Here is a 24,883-nt window from a genome sequence, read left to right on the forward strand (position 1 = left end):
TCTTATAAATAGATAAGAAAAATTAGTTTGAGAAAAATTTATAATTTCATTATAACAGTTCTCAGCAAATTGAGTGCAGAAGAACCATACCTCAACATAATAAAGGCCATATATGACAAAACCACAGCTAAGATTATACTCAATGAAAGCTGCAGGATTTCCTTCTAAATTCAAGAACAAGGTAAGGGTGCCCACTCTCTCCACTCCCATTCAACACAATAATGGCAGTTCTAGCTACAGCGATTAAGCAAACAAATAAAAGGCACTTAAGTAGGAAAGAAAGAAGTAAATTTTTTTCTTTGCAGATGACATGATTTCACATATAATAAAACATAAAGATTCCACCAAACATCTGTTAGAGCTACTCAACAAACTCAATAAAGTTTCAGGATACAAAGCCAACATATAAAAATCTGTAGCATTTTTATACAATAACAACAAATAATCCATTTGAAAAAAAAACAAAGAAAATAATTCCATTTACAATAGCATCAAAAATAAAAAAATAATAAAATACTGAGGAATAAATTTAAATAAGAGGTAAAAGATAAATACATTGAAAACTACAAGACATTAATTAAAGAAACTGAAGACATAAATGAAAAGGCATCCCATGCTCATGGGTCAGAATAATTAATATTACTAAAATGTCCATACTACTCAAAGCCACCTATAGATTCAATATAACCCCTATCAAAATTCCAAGGACATTTTTCAGAGATATAGAAGAAACTATCCTGAAATTCATATGGAACTAAAAAAGACCCTGAATACTAAAATTAACAAGTCAGAAAACAATAGATGTTGGTGAGGATGTGGGGAAAGGGGAACCCTCTTACACCGTTGGTGGGAGTGCAAACTGGTACAGCCACTCTGGAAAATAGTATGGAGGTTTTTCAAAAAGTTAAAAATAGAGCTACCTTATGACCCAGCAACTGTATTACTATGTATTTACCCAAAGTGATTTGAAAGGGCATAAACCCCAATGTTTATAGCAGCATTGTCCACAATCGCCAAACTATGGAAAAAGCCCAGATGTCTGTCCATTGACAGATGAATGGATAAAGAAGATGTGGTGTGTGTGTATATATATATATATATATATATATAAAATTTATATATAAAATATATATACATACACATATATACACACAGATATATAATGGCATATTTCTCAGCCATCAAAAAGACTGACATCTTACCATTTGCCATGACATGGGTAGAACCAGAGGGTATTATGCTAAGTGACGTAAGTCAGTCAGAGAAGGACAAATATCATATGATTTCACTCATACGTGGAATTTAAGAAACAAAACACATGAACATAGGAGAAGGGAGGGAAAATAAAAGAAGACAAAATCAGAAGGGGAGAAAAACCCTAAGAGGCTCTTAAACTCTCTGAAACAAACTGAGGGTTGCTGGAGGGGAGGTGGGTGGGGGGATGGGGTAATTGGGTAATGGGCATTAAGGAGGGGACTTGATGTAATCAGCACTGCATGTTATATGCAACTGATGAATCACTAACCTCTACCTCTGAAACTAAAAAAAAGACCCTGAATAGCAAAAGTAATCTTGAAAGAGAGGAGCCCAGCTGGAGGCATCATACTTTCTGAAAGCAAACTATACTACAAAATTATGTAAGAGAAAGCAGTATGGTGGTAGCATAAATACAGATACACGGACCATTAGAACAAAACTAAGAGTACAAAAATATACCCATGCATATACAGAAAAGTAGTATTTGACAAGGGGGCCAAGAATAATCATTGGGAAAGGATAATATTTTTAATAAAAGGTGCTAGGGAAACTGGATATCCACATGAGAAAGAATAAAGTTGGACCTGTCTTATACCATTCACAAATTTTTTAAAGATTTTATTTACAAGATTCACAAGCAGGGAGAGGGGCAGAAGGAGAGGGAGAAGTAGGATCCCCGCTGAGCCAAAGCAGAGGCCTAACTGACTGAGTCACCCAGGCACCCCTACCTATCATCCACAAATATTAACTTGAAATGGATTTAAGACTTAAATGTAAGACCTGCAATCATAAATCTCCTACAATAAAACATAGGGAAAAGCTCTTTCAGATTTTTCCAAAGACATACAAATGGCCAACATGTATGTGAAGAGATGCTCCACATCACTAACCATCAAGGAAATGCAAATCAAAACCACAATGAGATCTCACCTCACACCTGTTAGGATAGCTATTATCAAAAAACGAGAGATAACAAGTGTTGGCAAGGATGTAGAAAAAAAGAACTCTTGCACCCTGCTGGTGAGGATGTAAACTGGTACAGCTACTATGGAAAACAGTATGAAATTCCCTCAAAAAAAGAATCAGAAATAGAACTACCATATGATCCAACAATTAAACTTCTGGGTATACGTCTAAAGGAAATAAAATCACTATCACAAAGAGTGCTCTTTGCAGCATTATTCACAATAGCTAAGACATGGGAACAACTTAAGTGTCCATCAATGGACAAATGGATAAAGAAAACGTGGTTGATATATACAACAGAATACTATTCAGCTGTAAAAATGAAGGGAATCTTGCCATCTGCAACAACTTAGATTTGAAGGCATTATGCTAACTGCAATAAGTCAGACAAAGAAAGACAAATACTGTATGATCTCACTTACGTGTGGAATAGAAACAGCTGAACTCAGAAACAAAGTAGAATGGGGTGGCTAGGTGCTGTGGAGTAGGGGAAAGAGAGTGATTTTGGTCAAGGGGTATAAACTTTCAACTATAAGATAAACAATTCTGGGGATATAATATAGAGAATGGTGACTATAGTTAACAATACTATATTTTATATACTCAAGTTACCGAGAGATTAGCTCTTAAATGTTGCTACAAAAAACAGCAGTTATGGGGCGCCTGGGTGGCTCAGTGGGTTAAGCCGCTGCCTTCGGCTCGGGTCATGATCTCAGGGTCCTGGGATCGAGTCCTGCATAGGGTTCTCTGCTCAGCGGGGAGCCTGCTTCCCTCTCTCTCTCTGCCTGCCTTTCTGTCTACTTGTGATTTCTCTCTGTCAAATAAATAAATAAAATCTTTAAAAAAAATAGCAGTTATGTGAGGTGATAGGTATGTTAACATTGTAGCAATCATTTCACAATATATACATCTCTCTATATATATCTATATCTATAGCTATAGCTATATCACACTGTGTACCTTAAACTTACATAATTTCTACTATAACTCAATAAATCTGGGGAAGGGGAATAAACAAACAAACAAACAAAAACCAGCAAGACCTATCAATCAGCTAGTTACCTTGTTACTTGAAGTCAACTATCTGGTCCAGTAGAATTTTCCCCTTCCATTGACTGAATTAACCACAATATTTTTTTTTTTAACCACAATATTTTTATAAAAAATACATTTGTGGGGGGAAAAGGAAGTTTGGACTCTGGAGAGTTAAGAAATAAAACTACGAATTTAAGATACCATTTAAGAAAACCTTGATGAGAAAAAGAAAATATGAAACTATCAGGAATGAAAAAGTAGTTTGGAAAAGTGATAAATATTTTTCTTTATGACATATGGGAGAACATTAGTCAATGCTCCTTAGGAGTACTGAGAAACCAAAGGATTCATGAATTTTTTTAGAACAATGAAACTTTTTAAGAAAATGTAGATTGGAGGGGTGCCTGGGTGGCTCAGTCAGTTAAGCATCTGACTCTGTTTTGACTCAGGTCATGATCTTAGGGTTCTGATATTGAGCCCTGCCTCCAGCTCCACGCTAAGCATGGAGCCTGCTTGTGATTCTCTCTCTCCTCTCCCGCTACCCCTCCCCTTTGCTAATGTGTTCACATGCACTCTCTCTCACACACAGTCCAATAAATAAATAAATAAATTCTTAAAAAAAAAGAAAATATAGATTGGTGATTCTATTCTCAAGATGAAGGTGGTGGTTATATTGGATCTGGGCTAGGAAAAAGACTTACCAATAATATAAATGCCTTAAGATTGACATTTGGGTCTTTGGGAGTTTTTAACCTTTAAACACCTATTGAACAGCTGTCAGATGTTATTGGCAGCTGGCCATTTAGAAAAATTGTTCCCAAATATTTTTAACTTTCATATGTGAAACTGACTAGTGAAAGAGGTCATCATTCAGCAGATGGGTTACCAAAGGAGGCCTTTGGAGGGCTTAATGATGAATAATGTGTTTTAAGTCAAAAGGTGATTTTTGGGTTGCCTCAGTGGCTTGGTTGGTTAAGCATCTGACTCACGGTTTTAGCATAGGTCATGATCTCAGGGTCATGGGATTCAGCCTTGCAACCAGCTCTGAGCTCAGTGTGGAGTCTGCTTGGGATTCTCTCCCTTTCGTCCCTCTCTAACCCTCCCCCCTACACATGCTCTCTCTCACTCTCTCTCCAAAATAAATAAATAAACAAAATCTAAAAATCATTTTAAAAGATGACTTTCTATGTTTTCATGCAGCATATTAGCATAGAAGTATGTGATCATTAAAATTAGCATGATATAATTTGAATAAATAAGTTTTTTTAAAAATTACGCCACATTTCTTTCTTGTGCCTCAAATTTGCCTTCCTATGATAGAAATTTTAAGTAAAAAACTCTGTAGAATTGGATGATATATCATTTAATAAATAAACATTAGTCACATAATCTTAGTATTTTGATTTTTGATTATCAAATATCATTGCTTTAATAAATTTCACTTTTCATTTCAATCCTGCCATGTCAACCTCTGGCAATTGTATTCCAAAATAAATTAAAGCTGTTTTGAGTTTTACACATTGCAATTTTTGCAATATTGTTCTAGTTTACTTGTTTTGTTACTTGGTACTTTCCTGGACTATTTGAATCCATAGGGTCTCAAACACTGAAATGTGACAGTAATTAAAATATATATGTCATGATATAGTGAACCAAAAATAGCCCCAGCAGCTGAGGTCAAATCTTGACTACCACTACTTTTAATTTCACTCATTTGAGACTATGTTCGCTGAACTATAAAATAGCACCTTTCTAAGGTAAATATCTAGCATGAAATGGGACCCTGACATATAGCAAAGTGCCTGGCCCAAAGGAGGTCCTTGCATCCTTGAGGGGGATGTGGGCAGTGTAGATGTTAGAAATCTTAAGAGGGTAAGAGTTAGCAGAGTGGTATATAGGTAGCAAAGGGTTGGAGATAAGAAGGCTTGTTTCCTACCAGTTTATGACTTTGGGCAAATTGTATGCCAAATACAACTACAGGTCTCTCCTTCTGGAACGCAAAAACACATTCTAGATTGTTCATGTGTGTGCAAATTATCTAATCAGTACTAATTAGCAAACCAATAACTAAACCAAACAAAAACAAAAGCAAAAAGCCCCTACAGGATTTCTAAATGATTTAAGGAAGTACCATTTCACTGATGGACATGAGACCATAGTTCCTGCAACTATTAATAGTCAGTAACCCTATAACTGAAGGAGAAAGAAAAAGAAAATCTATGACTTAAGATGACGTAGATACCAATTTGTTTCATATGCATGAAATGGAACATTTTTCAAGGGTCAAGCGGTGGAGATTATAAAAGATTGTTCTAACTCGTTTTGTCTAATACCTATAATAACTCCCAAAGTGGAACTAGAAGAGCTCTTTTTTCGTTTTCTTTTTCTTTTTAAGATTTTATTTACTTACTTGACAGAGAGAGAGAGATCACAAGCAGGCAGAGAGGGGGAGGCACTCCCCGCTGAGCAGAGAGCCCAATGTGGGGCTCGATCCCAGGACCCTGGGACCATGACCTAAGCCAAAGGCCGAGGATTTAACCCACTGAGCCACCCAGGTGCCCCAGAAGAGCTCTTTTTTCATCTTTAAAATAGTGATCACAGTGTTCTTATAAGCTTGCCCTGCTACAATTGTAAGTAAGCTTGCACCTCATACCCCAGTGTCAGGGGATAAAACCAAAACAGAAATAGTTTCCACTTTGAGAAAAACAAACATAAAGTGACAAACATAAAGTGACAAGGTGAATCTTCACCGTGTCTAGCACTAGATCCTCCCCGCAAAATGAAACCTTAAGTTTGCTCACATGAGTTACTTCCTAGGGAAAACTTATGCACTACCTTACCAACATCTATCAATATGATAATCATCATGTCGGAGAGCTGGTGTTTCTTGTTTTCTCCTATTAATGGACTATCTATGACTTTACAACCTTGTTTTTCTTTATATGTCTATTACAATTTTTATTTGCAGAGCCAGTTCCAAAATCTAGACAATTTTTCAAAAATTGAAGTAATAATTCTTTACTTCTTGACTTGGTTTTTGAGACTTCCTTTAACTGAAATAAGTTAAATGACAAGGAATCTTTTTTTTTAAAGATTTTAATTTATTTCACAGATAGAGATCACAAGTAGGCAGAGAGGCAGGCAGAGAGAGAGGAGGAAGCAGGCTCCCGCTGAGCAGAGAGCTGATGCTGAACTCGATCCTAGGACCCCGAGATCATGACCTGAGCCGAAGGCACAGGCTTACACACTGAGTCGCCCAGGTGCCCCAATGACAAGGAATCTAGAAATCACAGTGCTCTACAAGTAGTAAGCATTCACTAGGTGAGTTCTCATTACTCAAAAGCAAAAGGACTATTTAAGATGTGTCTAAAGTGCCATTTTTGTAAAGATAAAGGAGAAAATAATTGGACCTTGGGATGATAAAGGAAATCTTTAGAAGTTAGAGGGAAAATATGAACTGCGTATGAGAGAGAGAAGGAGAGACCGGAAGAAAGAAAGGAAGGAAGAGATGAAGGAAAAAAGAGTTGGAGGAAGGGAGGGCGGAAGGAAGGAAGGAAGAGAGGCGGGGGTGGGGGGGAAGCAAGCAAGGAAGAAAGGAAGAAAGAAAGGACTACCTTTATACATATATACATACCTACATACCTTAAACAAAATGTAAGGGAAATCCCTGGCAGAGGCATGGAGAAGGGAAGGACTTGGGTGTTGTCATGATAACTGTATTTTCTTTGTACTTATTCTAGGACAGACATTGGTATACTGTGTTAGTATAAGTTCTGCTCTAGAGACAGCAGGTTGCTTTTATCAGGATGGTCAGCTGGTACTTCATTAGAATAAGGCAACACCCCAGAGGAAGCCTCCACAAGTGTTTTGACTATCAGTAGTTCTAAGGAAAAGTAGACACTTTGTTAATTAGCACAGCGGACATTAGAAATCAGATTTGGTTTCTAAAATTAGTGGCTTTTTACTAAATATAGTGGATCTTGGAAACCAGCTCTCCATGGTAAAATCAGTGCTATTCAAGACACTTGGATGACTTAACATAATATAGAGACACATCACTCCCCTGCAAGCATCTAGTGGGGCCATTGGCCCTGCCCCCTTAGGGAAACTTTTCCAGACATGATTCCAAAATGGTCCTGTGTTCAAAGGAAGATTATTCTTAGATGTCATTACATAATGAGCCTAATCCTGCCACATGTACTTCAGGGGAAACTTTCTTGTCAGTTTTTAGGGAACACACACAGACACACACATCCACAACAGACAGCCGGAATGTCTTCCAGGTTACAGGATGGGGTCTATGTTTTTTTGTTAATAAAGGCGTGTACAGCAGAATTTGTCCAAATTTTCTTCCAGTATGTAATGGAACCAAGGTGGTGGGAGAGTAGTTAACCTTCTCCTGACCCTAATCATTACAGTTACCTCATTTACCTAAAAAGATCTTAGAGGGGCGCTTGGGTGGCTCAGTGGGTTAAAGCCTCTGCCTTCAGCTCAGGTCATGATCTCAGGGTCCTGGGATCGAGCCCTGCGTTGGGCTCTCTGCTCCGCGGAAGCCTGCTTCCTCCTCTCTCTCTGCCTGCCTCTCTGCCTACTTGTGATTTCTCTCTCTCTGTCAAATCAATAAAATCTTAAAAAAATTAAAAAAAAAGATCTTAGAATTATGCCAGCATCTCCTTCTAACTGAAACTCTGCATGGTCTGACTCTACAGAGGTGGCAAGGCGACAATTTAAATTGGGTCACCCTGCAGCAGCAGTTGTTTCCTGAACTAAAAAGCCTGGACCTGCTCTGGCAGGAACATCCAGGCATGTTTTGTTTTTTGTTTTTTTTCCTAACAATCATAGTAAATGTGTACTTAAAAAGAAAATTCTGGCTGAGTGTGGAGGATAAAACGCAAGGTTGGAGAATGAAGACCAAGAAGGTAGTGTAGGAGGCTTGGACAAGGAAGAGCAATTGAGTGAGGAAGCAGTCTATTTTCAAGAGGTACAATTAGGTGATAAAAACTAAGAGAACTAGGAGAAGGACATTTAGACTTACGGGCTATTTATACACTAATGCAATTGAAGATAGGGTTGTTAAGTGTGATCCAAAAAAGTGGGTATTGTAGAATGAGAAGTGCTAAGACCTGGATCCAGAGGAAACAATAAAATGTAAAATTACGTAGAAGGGAACAAAGCATGAGACGAACAAACCAAGGCAACAAATCATCAATGTATTCTATCTTGGAAAAACAGAATCTTTCAGGGGGCGCCTGGGTGGCTCAGTGGGTTAAAGCCTCTGCCTTCAGCTCAGGTCATGATCCCAGGGTCCTGGGATCGAGCCCCACATCGGGCTCTCTGCTCAGCAGGGAGCCTGCTTCCCCCTCTCTCTCTCTGCCTACCTCTCTGCCTACTTGTGATCTCTATCTAATGAATGAATAAAATCTTAAAAAAAAAACAAACAGAATCTTTCTGACACAGAACTGATAAAGCCAGGGAATGCCTATCCTGATGACCCAAAAGGAATTGAATAGACGTGTTCCTGACACCAACGACTCCATATCCCAGTCTGACACAATGGCTGAAATTCTTGGAATTTGGAGTTATTTGGATCTGGGCTTAAATTCTGTCTTTCTAGCTGTGTAATTCTCTGAGTATCAACCAAGTAGCCAGCACAGCACTTGCTATTTAATAAATAGTCAACGAATCTATCATATCACCAGAGTGAGACATTGCTTCAAAATATTAACTAAACTTTCCCTATTCTTTTTCATACTCTTTGCCTTTCCTTATATCCAAGAGTATTTTATGTATTCCCCTTTTAGGGGAGCTGATGCTGTGGCCAAGAATCAAGAAGGCATCACTAAACTTTTGACTTCTGGATTACATTTTTTAAGCCAAGTCAAGAATATGAAAATCCTGGGGTCTCTTCTTAACAGTTTTGTTTTCTTTGGAAGAAGAAAGGACTGTGGGAGACCTATGAAGAATGGGAATGCAATGATGTCAGAGAAATTTCCCACTAATGGAAGAGTAGGTAATTATTCAACCATAATAATATGTGTAGAAAGATCTAAGGGGATGTGACTAAGGTTTAGAGGCAGGTAAACTATCCAGAATCTTCTACCATTCAGAACATGACAAAGAAAAACTGCACTGGATATAGATAGTTTTGGGGAAATCATTCATTTCATTCAGAACACAAACTAAACATATTGCAAATAGGGTTAATAGATCAAGTGAGATGCTCAGCTAATCTGCTTTTTCAAACATCTCCTACTATGCAAACTGTACAAACAACATCAGATCTTTACATTATACTGAACAGACTAAATTTTTAAAAGGCATAAAACAGTAGGGACTCAGGATTCAATAAAATAGATATTTTGGATATAGACCTATTTTCAAATCCCATCTTGGCCACTTATAGTTATGCTCATGTTATCTTCATCAGTACATTATCTAACCTCTGGGAGCCCTAGTTGCCTTATCAGTAAAATGGAAATTGTAATACTGACCTCAGAAGTTTTTGAGCCTTAACAAGAATGATTTAAGAATGCCTAGCACTTTTTTTGGTACTCATCCAACAATAGCCCTGATGTTGACAATTTTCTCATATCTCTTTGAAGGAGGAGCCAAAAAATTTAATACTCAGCACACACAGGGAAGAAAGTTAGGAACAAGTGCAAATCAGCACTTAAAAATGTAAAATGCCCCAGCCATGCTGCGGGCACGGACTTCACCCTCACGGGATGGGCAAAAGGTTACACAGCCTGTGTAAACTAGTCCTGTTCACAAGCCTGACCACCCACAATGCTACCTGTGGATTTAGTCCACAGGATCCTGGAAAGGTAGGAACATAGCCGATCCCTTCATTTTCCTTTGTACCGCTTAGTGCAGAAGCAGCAATCATGAAAAAGAAATGTATAAGTATGATCAAGAAATTGTTACCATCTGGACTGTGTGTAGGAGTTTGCACATGCTTCCTCTACTGCAAATTTACCTTATGTACAGATCACTCTCGAATAACCAAAACGGAAAAAAAAAAAAGAAAACCTTAAGTTCTCGAATGGGTAGTTCATGGACCTCCATTTTAAGAACCCCCAAAGTCCTCTTAGAGTGTGCACAGAGTCAAGACTGACCAGAAGGGTCAGATCTTTATTATGATTTCCATGAAAACAACATTTACTCGTCCAGTTCAAGGAAAAATAGTAGATGTATTCGTATGAAAACAATGTGCTTGGGCACTGTATTATCTGTTGGTCCACACTTGGAATAAAAATCCGTCTGTCTAAATATAGTGATATAAACAGGCTTGGAAAGACTGCTATGAATTCTAAAATACTCAGCACAGTTTATTAGAGCTGGTCAGTCTAAGCAAGGGACAAACTGAGATTCACTTCAAACCGCGGGGCTAGGGAACACAATTAAAAGAGGCCCTCCTCACCTATAGAAAAGTAAAGCCGGCCTTTCACGACTGATTACAAGGTGAGAGAAAAGGAACACTCTGATAGTTGCAATCAGCATTTGTAATTCGCAAGTGCTACTTGGCAGCAGATTCTAAAAAGGGTAGGTGTTGCTTTACAATTGTCAGAGGAAATTACCTATTGGCTCCAAAGCATCACACGCACAGTTCTGTGTAAAAGATGAATTTACAACCACTGAACATGGAAAGATGGTAAGAGCTGCTGCCAGTAGTAAGGCAGGGAATTTTCTTGCCCCTCAATAAAACAAAGGCAGAAAACAAATAAGAGTATTGAGACAGAACGTTAAAAAGAGGGAACTTATCTTACCTCCATCCAGCTCCTCAGCCCCAAAATGATTCCTGTAGAAGAGCATAATTTCTATCTTGTAACACTTGTAGATGGTCACCAAGCAAACAAGAAGCAGAAGGATAGCACCAAGGCCTCCAGCAAGTTCAACTGTGTACATTAGCTCTAGGGGAAAAAAATCACAGAAGGGAATTAGATCATATTCACATCCCACACCACAAATTCACCTTGATTTCACAGTTTTGTGGATGACACCAGATGTAGGTAATGGATTAACACTACCCCTTCCCTTTCTGCAAGAGAATTTGACCTTCCTAGCTCTGTTTCCTTGGTAACCAGATAAGGTGGTTTGTGGTAACTGTGTTGCTAAGCGACATTGCTTATGGTAGATTGCAACTGGACTGAAAGAATTATAAAATACCTGTTTGGAAACTATGATTCTGAGCTTGCCTGAGTACAGTAACTCCTATAAGCATGTCCCTTGTGGGAATCCTACAAACTAGGCTTGAGGATATTAGGAGTTTAAGCTGGGACAGTTTCTGAATCTTGATACTTTCCACCTGAGCTGTCACTGAGGGGATAGGGCTGGGTGGGGGGGCAATGGGAGGGTGGCGCTGTAAAGGTTTAAACGCAGTTCCTGAAGGGCGGTGTGGACTGTTTAATAGCGTTGGGTGAACCCCCTGAGGATTACAGTCCACTGCCTCCTGCCAGGAACAATGACTCCCGTTTTCTACCTCTGAATAGTGACCCCAGGGTGGCTGGCCTATCACAGTACTGGAGGCTGAACACTTGGGTTTCAATAGCTGGACCCCTAGTGGATATCACACCCGGCTACATCTGTAGCATTTTCCTTTCCTAAGCAGCTTAGACATTTTTTTTCATTTGTTTAGCCACCCCTCGACTAAGTAGGTTGCTACATTTTATCCAAAAGAGGGATTTTTCTGGCAACTCACTATATACAAGTTCTGTTTTTCCTATTGAATATCCATATTACATTAAAAATCATCAGGCACTTCTGGGGATAAAACATTTACTTTTTTCCTCCTTTAGAACTCATAGACATTGTGACAAAATCAAAGCTACTGGTTTTTAAACATTAAGTCAGAACTGGGGCGCCTGAGTGGCTTAGTCCATTAAGCATCTGCCTTCAGTGCAGGTCATGATCCCATGGTCCTGGGATTGAGTCCTGCATTGGGATCCCTGCTCAGTGGGGAGCCTGCTTCTCCCTCTGCCTCTCCCCCAGTTTGTGCTCAATCTCTCCCTGTCAAACAAAATAAATTAAATCTTTAAAATAAAAGAAAATAAACATTAAGTGAGCATGCACAGATTAAAAAAATTTTTTTTAGAGCAAGAGCACGAGTGTGAGCGTGGAGGGAGAAGGAGAAGGAGAATCTCGAGCAGACTCCGTGCTCTGAGATCACAACTTGAGTCAAAGCCAAGAGTCCCTTGTTCAACCGACTGCGCCAGCCAGGCACCCCAGAATGCAGATTTTGAAGTTCACCTTAAGAGCCTATATATGCCTGCTGTCTTCTTGATCATGAAAACTGAACACTTTAAAATAATCTATGGTTTTTCAGTAACAACTACTGTTGTGTGAAAAGATCACTCCTGAGATCTCAAAAATGGGGTGAAATCATCATGGGTATGATGCAGTATCAGTGACAAGTAATTTGAAAAGCATGGACATTATTGCCTCATAAGAACATTTGGTGTTTGTGCTTGGGTGTGTGTGTGTGTGTGTTTCCATGTGATGTCACTTTTCCCGTGATAATTGTAGAACAAAATTCAGCCGTATTTTTCATTGTCTAGTACTTCATTTTTAATTCAACGGTTTTGGGGTTTTCTTGGTTTCAAAAAACATATATAACTACTGTTTAGTCAAGTGTATTTTATGTTCTTATTAAAATTAAATGGGAAATAGAAGAAAATCTTACATGCTTGGATTTTATGAATTTAAAAAAGAAAAATAAAATGAGTTATTAAATCTTTAAGAGTCTAAGAGAATTAATATGGAAAGTAAAATACAGAAAAGTACCTTCTGGAAATTTTCACATTTTGTATTAATAAATATCATATAACATTAACTGTTGAAACTTGTGAGGGCCTACACAAGATAGGATTACAAAAGTTCCAGGAATGAAATACAAGAAGCTCCTCAATATAATATTTTCCCATTACTATGTGAATAGAAAGGATAAGTGGGTAGATAATTCTGTAAGATGCACTGGGCCGGATTCTCTCAGTGTAAAAGTTAACTCCACCACACAGAGAAAACTGCGTAAAACTAACTTATACCCATAGGCTAATTTATACACCAAAATAATCTGATTTAAATTATACTGGATGTGGAGTGCCTAGGTGGCTCAGTTGTTAAGGGGCTGCTTTTGGTTCAGGTCATAATCCCAGGGTCCTGGGATGGAGCCTAGCATCAGGCTCCCAGCTCCACTGGAAGCCTACTTCTCCCTCTCCCACTCCCCGTGCTTGTGTTCCTTCTCTTGCTGTGTTTTTATTTATTTAAAATCATGATAAATAAATAAATAAATAAATAAAACTGGACATGATGGGAGAGATAAACATCTGGACTGTGGTTTCTTTCCAGAGTCATTGGTTTTTCTAATTTAATGCATTGAACTCTTGCAATTTATTACCCTAAAGTTTCTTGCATGAGAAAAGAATTGGGAAAAAATGGACACTGCTTAATTTGTGCTCTTAAATGTTGTTAGTGGCAGAGCTCAATCGTACCACTATAGTAGACAATTTGGGGTATTTTCTGATGAGGTTAACTATGAATCTACCTTATGACTAGCAACTGCATTCCTAAGTATTTATGCAAGGAAATAGAAGCAGATGTCCACAAGAAGACTCGCTCAAGAATGTTCAAAGTAGTCTTATTCACAGTAGGCACAACTGAAAACAACACGAATGTTCATTAACAGGAGATACTGAGCAAACTGCTGTATGTCCATATGACAGAATATACTCAGCAATAAAAAGAATAAACACTGGTGGGGGGCACCTGGGTGGCTCAGTGGGTTAAGCCTCTGCATTTGGCTCAGGTCATGATCCCAGGGTTCCGGGATTGAGCCCCACCTGGGGCTCCCTGCTCAGCAGGGAGCCTGCTTTCCCCCACCCCTCTCTGCCTGCCTCTCTGCCTGCTTGTGATCTCTGTCTGTGAAATAAATAAATAAAATCTTAAAAAAAATGAAAGAATAAACTACTGGGGTGCCTCTGTGGCTTGGTTGGTTGGGCAGCTGCCTTCAGCTGTGGTCATGATCCCAGGGTCCTGGGATCAAGTCCCATGTCGGGCTCCTTGCTCAGTGGGGAGCCTGCTTCTCCCTCTCCCTCTACCTGCTACTCTGTCTGCTTGTGCTCTCTCTTTGTCAAATAAATAAATAAAATTTAAAAATAGTAAACTACTGATATAAGCAACATGCATGAATCTCACAAAATTATGTTAGGTGAAGGAAGCCAGACACAAAGTAATGTCTTCTGTAGAATTCTGTCTAAATGAAGTACAAAACCAGGCCGAAATAAACCCTAGTGGTAGAAATCACAAAATGGATGTTTTGTGGATGCGCGATGGGAAAACTTACTGGAAAGGGGCAAGAGGAAACTTGCTGGGGTGAAAGAAATATTCTGTATCGTTTTCAGGTATGGATATACAGGTATATACATTGTCAAAACTCAACAAGCTGAATACTTATCATTTATGCATTTTACCTTATGTTAATCACACTTTAATTCTTTAAAACTTGAATTTAAAAAAATAGCCGCTATAAAAACTGACTCGAGGCTTCTGTGGGTAGAAGCTGCAAAGAAAGCTGGAGTTAGGACAGCTCGTCTACTGCAGATACCTCCCCAGGCTGGGAATGGTTCTATGTTGGCTCCAAGCACGCCCCTGGATTCTGGAGACATGGCACCAGGCCTAGACAAGCATCCTTTCCGTGCCCATATCTAGTGGAAGAGCTTTTGAAACAATCCAAAACTGTGCCCAAGACATAATCCTATTAATGTAATAAGCTGAATTCTCATTTTCTTCAGATGGCATTTATAAGACTGTTCTCTATACATTTTTTTTAAAAAAATTAAACACTGAATATGCAAAAGTTAGAGAAAAATGATATAAAAGTAAGTTCTTCTTATTTTTAGAGAAGTCATTGCCCAAATGTGAATCATTCCTATTGCTAGAAGTCATGAGCCACTCAATTATACACACTACCTCAAATACACTATAGAGTAGGCCAATCAATAGTACTGTCTGAAATGTAATGAGACAGCGGGGTTGATGTAGCTTAGCAATTAGAGAAATAGTCTAGCGTCACATGAATATATCCTTCAAGGTACAAACATATGGAAAGCTATATATACCTAGACTATGGGCAATAAGCAGGAGTAAGTCTTCCTGAGCCACAGGTTAGTCATTTACTGATAAGATGGAAACCAAGACTGGGTCCAAAGAAATGGTATTTTCAAGGACCTAATTTATCCTGAGATCCAGAGAGTATCTCAGATTTCCCCCAGATACTTCTACAATATTACAGGCAGAAGCCTGGTATTCTTACAGTGTTCTTGGAAGTGAGAAAAGAAATGTCTTTTATCACAGTCCACATACCAGTACCTGCTCCTCAGTTACTACATTACTTCTATGCAAGAGTAACTTATGTGCCTTCATATTAGAAATGTGGGATTCACATTGGTTTATAGACCATGTGTAAGCTCTCCCAAAGAAAATGGTGTACCAGATTTAGTTTCCACATTCTTTTGCTCGAAGCTGGACAAATTCATTAATATGAGTGCTATCCGTTACTGCTTATACATTGGGTCAGGACAAAATGACTAGGGGTTAAATTCTGTTACACTTAAAAGAAATGATTCCGGTCCCACTGATGTATTTTATCTTTACATTACAATGTGAAAGGTGTTGCCCCAGCAAATGTCATTTTCTCTTTGAAATGGGATCTGCTTTTCAGCTCAAGTTCAGGTTGCCTGGAGTGACAGCATTTAAAAAATAAAAAGATTCCATTTCAGCACAATTCAACATCAGAAGATGGAACGAGATAGTGCAGACCTTTAAAAAATCTGGTTAGCCTTTGTGTTATTTGGTTAAAATGATAGACTCTACCCCCTTTAAGGGACTGAGACTGAATATTGAAAATTGTAAAGCAAAATCGCTCAGCAAAACCCAAGGGAAATTGGCATTTGGTTAAACACAACAAATGAACAAGTGCCAAAGAGTTACTTTTAAGGGCACCAGCAGTTCTCTAGTCACCGCAATTAACAATAGTCTTTGGAAGCTCCAGTTTGGGCTAAGGGAAAACACATTGATTATTGCTGCGGTAGTAGACTGCTTTTGGAATAAATTGCTTCAATTTAAAACTAGATTTGCTACAAGCATTTTGAGCAATGACTACAATTTTTTCTTATCAAGACAGTTGGACCAAGCAACCCTTTAAAAGAAACAGCTAATTAAAATAAAGCGCGTGCCATCTCTTAGTATATTGGATTACATTGCAAATAATAAATGCATTTGGTTTACACTAATCTTGCTGCAATTACCGACTGTAGTTTGGGGTCCTATTTTTGTCTACTGGCCTGTACCTGGTCTTATTGTTGGCAAACTTTTTCTGCTAGATGTCTTTGAAGAAGTAAAGATGTTAGCAAAGTAAATCTTCACTGGGAGTTTTCATTTTGTTTCCCTATATGTATTTCTATACATAATCTTGTTTCAAATAGAACTGAAGATTTCAGGTGACTTTTTCTTATTTGGTTCAGCCTAAAATTGCCTCATTCATTATATAAAGTCCTTTGAAATGCTCTGCCCTGATTTATATGCAGTAAAGTGCAACTTTGTGGGGGAAATGCATGATAGACAATCTAATGATCCCAGTTTATTCATTAGCCTCACCAAGTACATTTCTCCTTCTCTCATTGTGTTATAAAGAGCTAAACTTTATAAGGATTTAGCCATCCACATAAATTCATATGCATATTTATTTCTCTGGAGCGGTATAACTTATTTGTTCCTGGCAGGAGGATAATTATGCTCAGCCTACAAAGATATTCAACTCAATTCTACAATACATCAATGCAATTTAGAAGCAGTTATATATATATATATATATATATATATATATATATATATTTTGGTAACACATTAAGAAGCGAAATTGCTATTCATATAATAGCAAGAAAACGTTTTGGGAAGGTATAAGCTAGTATGTAAAGATAGCAGCTTTGCTTTTGCAAAAGTGCTTTCTGGAACAAGGCAGGATATACAAAATAATAATATAATAATGATAACAATAATAATAAAAAGGAAAATGAAAATGCTCTCTGAATGTAGCAGCTTGATTTGTGCATCCAAACATCTGGGCAAAAGATTACCTTCAAAGTGGTATATTTTGTCATTTCGAAAGAGGCTTTCAGCAAAAGTATCGAATTAAATTTTACTTACTGCCAGTCAAGAATGCAAATATGGTCCTTGGCTAGGACCCATCATTAGGGCTTTAGTTAGCCTCAGCTCCCAGAAGCCATAGGAACTGAAGAGCTACATGTTAACAAACTGTTAAAATTTTAAAAATAAAATGAAAGTCTAGAGGAAAAAAATACATCATTCTTTCCATAGTTAGCTAGAGCCTACCCTAAAACGTGCTTTTCTTCTTCCCAACCAGATAAGAAGGTTACTAAATTTGGTTTTGCTTTCTCCCATGAAGTGAAAGGAATATTCATAAGTGGTATGTAATAAAAGACAAGGTAAGATGAACAATGGCAGTAATCAAAAAAACATGATTCCACGAATTCATGTTAACGAACAAATACATTAAAAGGAAAGGTCTTCCTTAGCCAGAGCAGAAAGATGCCACTTGGTAAAAATAGAAGAAATGACAGAATTAGAAATCACCATGTTACAGCCATCCTAATAATAATTGATTCAGGTAAGAATTATCAACAGATGTTAAAATTATTGGGTGAAAGATCGATGAGGCAGGATATTCACACTGTTTTAAAGTACCTCCCCACGGATGATTTATTAAGGACTGAGGTAACAATGGACACCATTTCAAGGAAGTAACCGAAATTAACATCACCAGTAATGGGACAAATCGATATCATGCACCTCCTGATGGGATGCATGAACAAGGCACAATATCATTTATGTAGTATTCCAGCCAGAAACAGGTCAATACCCAAAAAAGGAGGACATGTCAGGCAAACTCAAACCAAGAGACACTGTATAAAAAAAATAAAATCTGGCTTCTACTTTTTAGAAACGTCCAAGTCATTGTAGGGATCAAGGGCAGTTCCTTTGGCGTGAAGATGATTTTGAGTTAAAAGCAATCCACACCCAGCAGATGTGGTAAAAGCTCTCTGCATTCCGCAACTGCCTAAATTTACATTGGAAAGGAAAGCCTGCTCAGGAAGAAAGCTACTAACAGATCTTCACCTAAGAAAATTCTTTGCATAACAGGGAAATCTTTGTTTTTTAAACCCCTTTGTTTTCCAAACTTTGTTTCCCAAGCTCCTCCCCTTAGCAGCTCAGGAGGGTCAGATAAACCTCCTGTTGCCTGACTGTGGATTCCTCCTACTAAATTTGATATTCTCCCATTAATCTGTCTCATGCTTAGTTACAAGGACCTTGATGGGCAGAGAAAATTTCTTCCCAACACCGTGAAAGACAAAGAAAGGCTGAGGAACTATTCCAGGTTTAAGGACAGTAGGAAGACTTGACAACTAAATGTAATCCTGGATGGGAAATACAGTATTAGGGGTTATTATTGGGATGACCTTTTAAAAGTGAATATAGGGGCGCCTGGGTGGCTCAGTGGGTTAAGCCACTGCCTTCAGCTCAGGTCATGATCTCAGGGTCCTGGAATCGAGCCCCATATCAGGCTCTTTGCTCAGCAGGGAGCCTGCTTCCCTCTCTCTGCCTGCCTCTCTGCCTACTTGTGATCTTTCTCTGTCAAATAAATAAATAAAATCTTAAAAAAAATAAAATTAAAAGAAATAAAATAAAAGTGAATATAGATGGTATATTAGATAATAGCATTCTACCATTTCCAGTTTTTGTGAATTTAATAAATATACTCTGGATAGGTAAGGAAACATCCCTGTTTTCAGAGGATTCACACCGAAAAGTTTTAGCCATTGATGTCTGCAATTTACTCTCACACAACATCAATAATATGTTATGTGCTTGTATACGTGGTGTAGCTCTATCTTTTTATCTACCTACCCACATTCAGAGAGGTAAGGCAAGTGTGGCAAAATGTTAATAATTGGTCAATCTAGTTGAAGAGGATGTATGGAAATTTACTGTACTATTCTTGCATTATTTTCTGTAACGTCTCCAGGTTTCTTTTCAAAATAAAAAGTTAAAAAATGAAAGACAAGTCAAATGGTAAGACCGTATTATTGCAAGTGCTATTGTAATTAGAGTGTGCTTTGTGTTGATTAGCCTTGACTTAAAATTTTATTATTTACAGTCATTCTGATGTAATCTGTCTAAAACCTTCAGGGTAATCTTCCAAAAACATGCTGTCCTTGCCTTGGAATTTTCTTCAGTAATTGTTAGCCGATCTACAATGCTAATGGAAGAAAGTCCAAAACCCTTATGTTGGCATTCACGGTCCTTCACTTCTTTAATTGAAGGAGCTAATTAACCTCTAGCCAGAATCATCCCTCCACTGTGAATTGAACTTGACATGTGTTTTCCCAATTCTAGACTGACGTAGAACTTCCCATTTTCATTGATCAAAACCCTACCAGGATTGTGAGGCAAGGCTAAGACCCACACTTTCAATGAAGCTTTTCCAAAAGTGATTCATTTCCTCAGAAAATGTACTTTCTGTAGCTTTCTTGGTAACTTACTACATTGCATTATGTCATTTACTTTTGTTTATGGTTTTATATTATAGACAATTTTTCACCTTAGGACCTTTGCTGTGGCTGTTCCCTCTGACCGGAATATTTCTCCCCCAGATTACTGTATGCTTCCCTCTTTGTTGCTTTGTCTTTGCTCATATCACCTTCTCAATTTGGTCATTTCTTCACTCATTTCTTTTTTTTTTTTTTCACTCATTTCTTTTTTTTTTAAGATTTTATTTATTTATTTGACAGACAGAGATCACAAGTAGGCAGAGAGGCAGGCAGAGAGAGAGAGAGGAGGAAGCAGGCTCCCCGCTGAGCAGAGAGCCTGATGTGGGGCTTGATCCCAGGAGCCTGGGATCATGACCTGAGCCGAAGGCAGAGGCTTTAACCCACTGAGCCACCCAGGCGCCCCAGCAAGCACTCATTCCAAATCACCAACTTGTGGCTGCATTTGGCATCCATTTTTCTTTCTTTCTTTTTTTTTTTTTTTGGTACAGCATTACATATGATATAACATAGCATTTAATTTGCTTATTAATAAATGTATCATTGTTTATTATCTGTCTCCCACTGGAATTTAAATTCCATCAAGATTAGTGGACTTTTTGGGTCTATCTTGTCCATATTTTTTATTGATCTATCTCAAGTGCCTTGGAAACTATTAAACACATAGTAGGTGCTCTATGAATAGCTGTTGAATAGATCAATGGCTGGATGATTAAGAATAAGCTCAATTTTCTAGTAAGAAGTTAGTTTTGTATGCATTCCCACTCTGAAACTCCCAGAATATCTCTGTAAGTCATCCTCCCAGCCAGCCAACGTGTCATGAGGTTTAAGCAACTGATGAGGTTTAATTATTAATATGCAGTCTGTTAATTTGGTAATAAAACATCATTTTTATAGAAAATGGTCAACTTAACTCTACAAATATAGAAATGTTCTCTCATTCATAAATCCAATGACCATATAGTCTAGTATAGACTTACAGAACTAGGAAACTTTTTATCCATTTGGCATTTAGAAATCAATCATATATTATTTACATCTTTGGTAATGCTATTCAGGTTTTTCTTTTCACTTGATGAGGAAGCAGAAGGCAAGCTGAAGACAAAGCATAAGCTGACATCCTGCAACCTCCCCCTACTCCCCCACTCCTGGGTGGGACATATGTGATATTCCTCCAAGAAGCTGCCAACTATCTTAACGTTATTGCTTTACTAGACAGAAAAACAACTTTAACTTGACAATGGCAAGGACTCTGGTATCTTGTAGGTCCTCTTTATCATATGAAAGTTCTTTTATTATTTTTAAAATTTTTTGTTCTTTCTTTTTATTTTTTTAAAAAGATTTTATTTATTTATTTGGGAGAGAGAATGAGAGAGAGAGAGAATGAGAAGAGGGAGGGTCAGAGGGAGAAGCAGACTCTCCGCCAAGTAGGGAACGCAATGCAGGACTCGATCTGGGGACTGAAGGACCATGACCCAAACTTAATGCACTGAGCCACCCAGGCGCCCAAAAGTTCTTTTAAAAACCTCCCTTTTTCCTTACCTCCTCCAACCCCACCGTATATAATCAACTGCTCCTTATAACCCTAGTGCAGCACTTTCTGCCCAAAGGTCCTGTCCCCATGCTTTAATAAAACCACCTTTTTGCACCGAAGACATCTCCAGAATTCTTTCTCGGCTGTTGACTCCAGAACCTACCCCACCAAACCTCACCTATATTCCAAAAACCACATCATATCCCCCCTTAAATGTACTGGGTGTGGTACTTTGAGTTCTAGCAATAAAATGATGAATAAAACAAGCTTCCTACCTTAAAGGAATTCATGTCTAGTTGCAGAGTCTGGCATATAAGTGGATTATTTAATGACACAGTAATGAAAGCCAATGTCTATTGTGCGCTTAAGTTTCACTCTTATGTGAAAGAAATGGTTTACTCTAAGTATCATGACCACAGGTCAGGCGAGCAACTCACTCAGGGTGTTTGTGTTTCTACTAGAAGATTTTAGGGCTAGGGATCAGACACTGTGGCACAATCTGGGACAGTGCCTGCAAAGATTTTTGGGAAGTGGTTTGGTACGAAGTACAGAGAAAGCAAATGTATGGCGTGATGGATGGTGGTAGTCAACTAACTGTTCTGGTTTCTCAGTTAGGACATGTTGTTTGCTTACTTTTTTTTCTTTGTGAAGCAACTAGCTGTACCTTGTCAATAAGTATTTGCTTGAAGGATTTGTGCTATCAATTAAATCAGGCTTCTCAAAATTAGGTCAGAAAAATAGGACCTCCTTCCTGCGAAACTGACATATTGTCCAAAAGCACAATGTGGCATCACTAACACAGACAGCTTTATTGCTGAAAACATTTCCCCGTTGGATTATGAAAGCAGTGTTTGAAATCGGTCTCTCTACAGACCATAATGTAGAATACAGAACAATTACGTATTTGTACACACATACAAATATACACACCATTTGGATGGGGACTCCTTCATCTTAGGTCTCATAAGACTGAATATGATGAGGAGAAACCAGACAATGAAGGAAGAGACTCTGCTCTAATGAAGAGCAAAATGGGCCTCAGGTGACCAGCTTAGAAGACAGAGCTACTGTTTATCAAGGTGTCAAATTTCACAGACGCCTAAACGAAAATCTCTTAGAAGAAAGAGTATTTGCTTTCCCTCTACTAGGAATTTCTTTCTCCACATGTCATACAAATAGACAGGCACAGATGGAATGTTAGAAAACGTCTCTTGAGAGAAAATTGTCACTGAAGGTGGCATTGCCATTTTACTCCTTTTTGTGAAGGGCTGCAGTGTTTATCCTGAAAGCAATCCTCCACCAGAGGATATAATGTCACAGTTAGAACAGTTTGGTCTTCCACTGGGAATGCTTTGGATTGGCCAAAGAACCAGAACATCTGCACTGCTTAGATAACCAGAGGAAGGAGCCATGTTTTCTACAGAAACACTGAACCATTCTAAAAAAATTATGATTTGTAGTATATTTGACTGTTGGAGATTGATTTATAAAATATTACATATATGTAAGAACTGACTGCATTGCAATACACAAAATGGGATGGTTTGATCAACTTCTGAGTTTTATGTTATTTATCACAATTTTCTCCCTTTAGGGTTTTAATATATTTCTTAATTATTGAAAGCATTAGAATAAAATGTGTTCGGCAAAAGCTGTTCCTTGATTCCTCTCATGAGACAAGTTTCACTCAAAATCTTGGTCATTCCACAGAGCTAGAGACTATTAAGGCAAAAACAACAATCAAACCATATGCTGGGTTATGTCTCTTAAAGGAAGTAACAGAAAATTCCATTTCTTATCTCTCTTGAATCTTTTTGATAGCTCTCTGCTTCCTGAAAACATAAGAGTGCTAAGACAAATAGTGGTAAGTTTGCCTTCCTTTCTCATTTTGTAAACAGAGAGTGTCAAGAATTTAACACTTGCTTACATCTTTTTCTTCTCTCATTAATACTCTCCAAAGAAATAGGCATGGTTTGGGAACTACTGGTAGCAGGATCTAGCATTCCTTGATTCCTCCAAAGGGAATGGTGAACAGCTGCTTAAACCATTGACAAAGTTGAGAATAAAGTGGGTGGCTTGTATAGTTTAGTGGCCTGGGTAGTTGGAATATAGAAAGGGCCTGTCCTTAGGAATGCATTCTCTTTTACCAAAATGGCAATAACATGGACCTGCTTCACAAAGACCAAGGCGGTATCTTACAATCTTGCTCTACGTATTGATTTTTGGTGCATGAAAACCAGCAGTGGTTTGAGAAAAAAAATGTAGAAGTAAAGGTGTCCTCCCAAATGTAACATTTTCTAATACAGACAGACATAAAACGGGAGTGAGAGAGTACATCAAAGCAAATAGGTCTTAATATACTTTTAAAATGTGTAAATAACTTGGTGTGATAGCAAAAAGATGAATGATAGGTATCCTATAAGCATTTTAAAATTTGTCCGTGGCTGTACCCAAACAGATTTTTTTCTCTTTTTATTTTCTGACTCTATGAAACATGCTCAGTGTGAAGACTTTGAAAATCATATAAGAATAATGAGAAGAAATGAAAGGTCACATGGGATCATACCACCCTGAGATAACCACTACTACTACTTCAGTTGAAAAAATTTATATGGGTCTTTTTCAAGTGTATTAGGTTTTCACATAACTGAAACATCTAAATGCTAATACTCCAAAGCAGCTTATATTTTGACTTTTACTCTAGACAGTTTAGAATGGAGTTGTCCAAGGTGGTTTATGATCTGTGTTCTACTAAGAGTCTTCATAGTAAACTCTTTTTTCATTTTTTAAAAAGATTTTATTTATTTGAAAGAAAAATATTTTATTTATTTGACAGATAGAGATCACAAGTAGGCAGAGAGAGAGATGAGGAAGCAGGCTCCCTGCCAAGCAGAGAGCCCAACGCGGGGCTCGATCCCAGGAGCCTGAGATCATGACCTGAGCCAAAGGCAGAGGCTCAACCCACTGAGCCACCCAGGCGCCCCTGAATGACAAACTCTTAAGCCCAATTTTTTAATTCACATAACTATTTATTCAACTATATTTTATAGACGCCCAGTTCAGCAAGGCAAGCCTGGCAAGAATTATTTAACAATACCATGGAGCTTTTCTTTATATAAATAATATTTTGGGCAGCAGTTTATAAATATTCAGTCAAAAGTAGGTTAAAACACAGTCCCATAGGGGCGCCTGGGTGGCTCAGTGGGTTAAAGCCTCTGCCTTCGGCTCGGGTCATGATCTCAGGGTCCTGGGATCAAGCCCCGATTTGGGCTCTCTGCTCAGCAGGGAGCCTGCTTCCCTTCCTCTCTCTCTGCCTGCATCTCTGTCTGCTTGTCATCTCTGTCAAATAAATAAATAAAATCCTTAAAAAAAAAAACACAGTCCCATAGTAGAGAAGATATGGATTTGAAATTTCATTTACTCTAATTGCACTCTTCTAAAGATGAGAAAACTAAAACTGGTATGTCAATAG

The 24,883-nt window shown here is 38.1% G+C and overlaps 1 protein-coding gene across 1 annotated transcript in view; it reads right to left on the reverse strand.

Moving 5' to 3' along the window:
- IL1RAPL1 (interleukin 1 receptor accessory protein like 1) overlaps positions 1–24,883 on the reverse strand; it is a 109,180-nt gene that overhangs the window by 11,755 nt on the left and 72,542 nt on the right. The window contains exon 5 of the mRNA XM_044234748.1: positions 11,025–11,168. Coding sequence (XP_044090683.1) covers positions 11,025–11,168 — 144 coding nt within the window. The remainder of the gene's footprint in view (positions 1–11,024; positions 11,169–24,883) is intronic.

Source organism: Neovison vison, chromosome X (assembly GCF_020171115.1).
Source record: "Neovison vison isolate M4711 chromosome X, ASM_NN_V1, whole genome shotgun sequence".
Classification (NCBI taxonomy): domain Eukaryota; kingdom Metazoa; phylum Chordata; class Mammalia; order Carnivora; family Mustelidae; genus Neogale; species Neogale vison.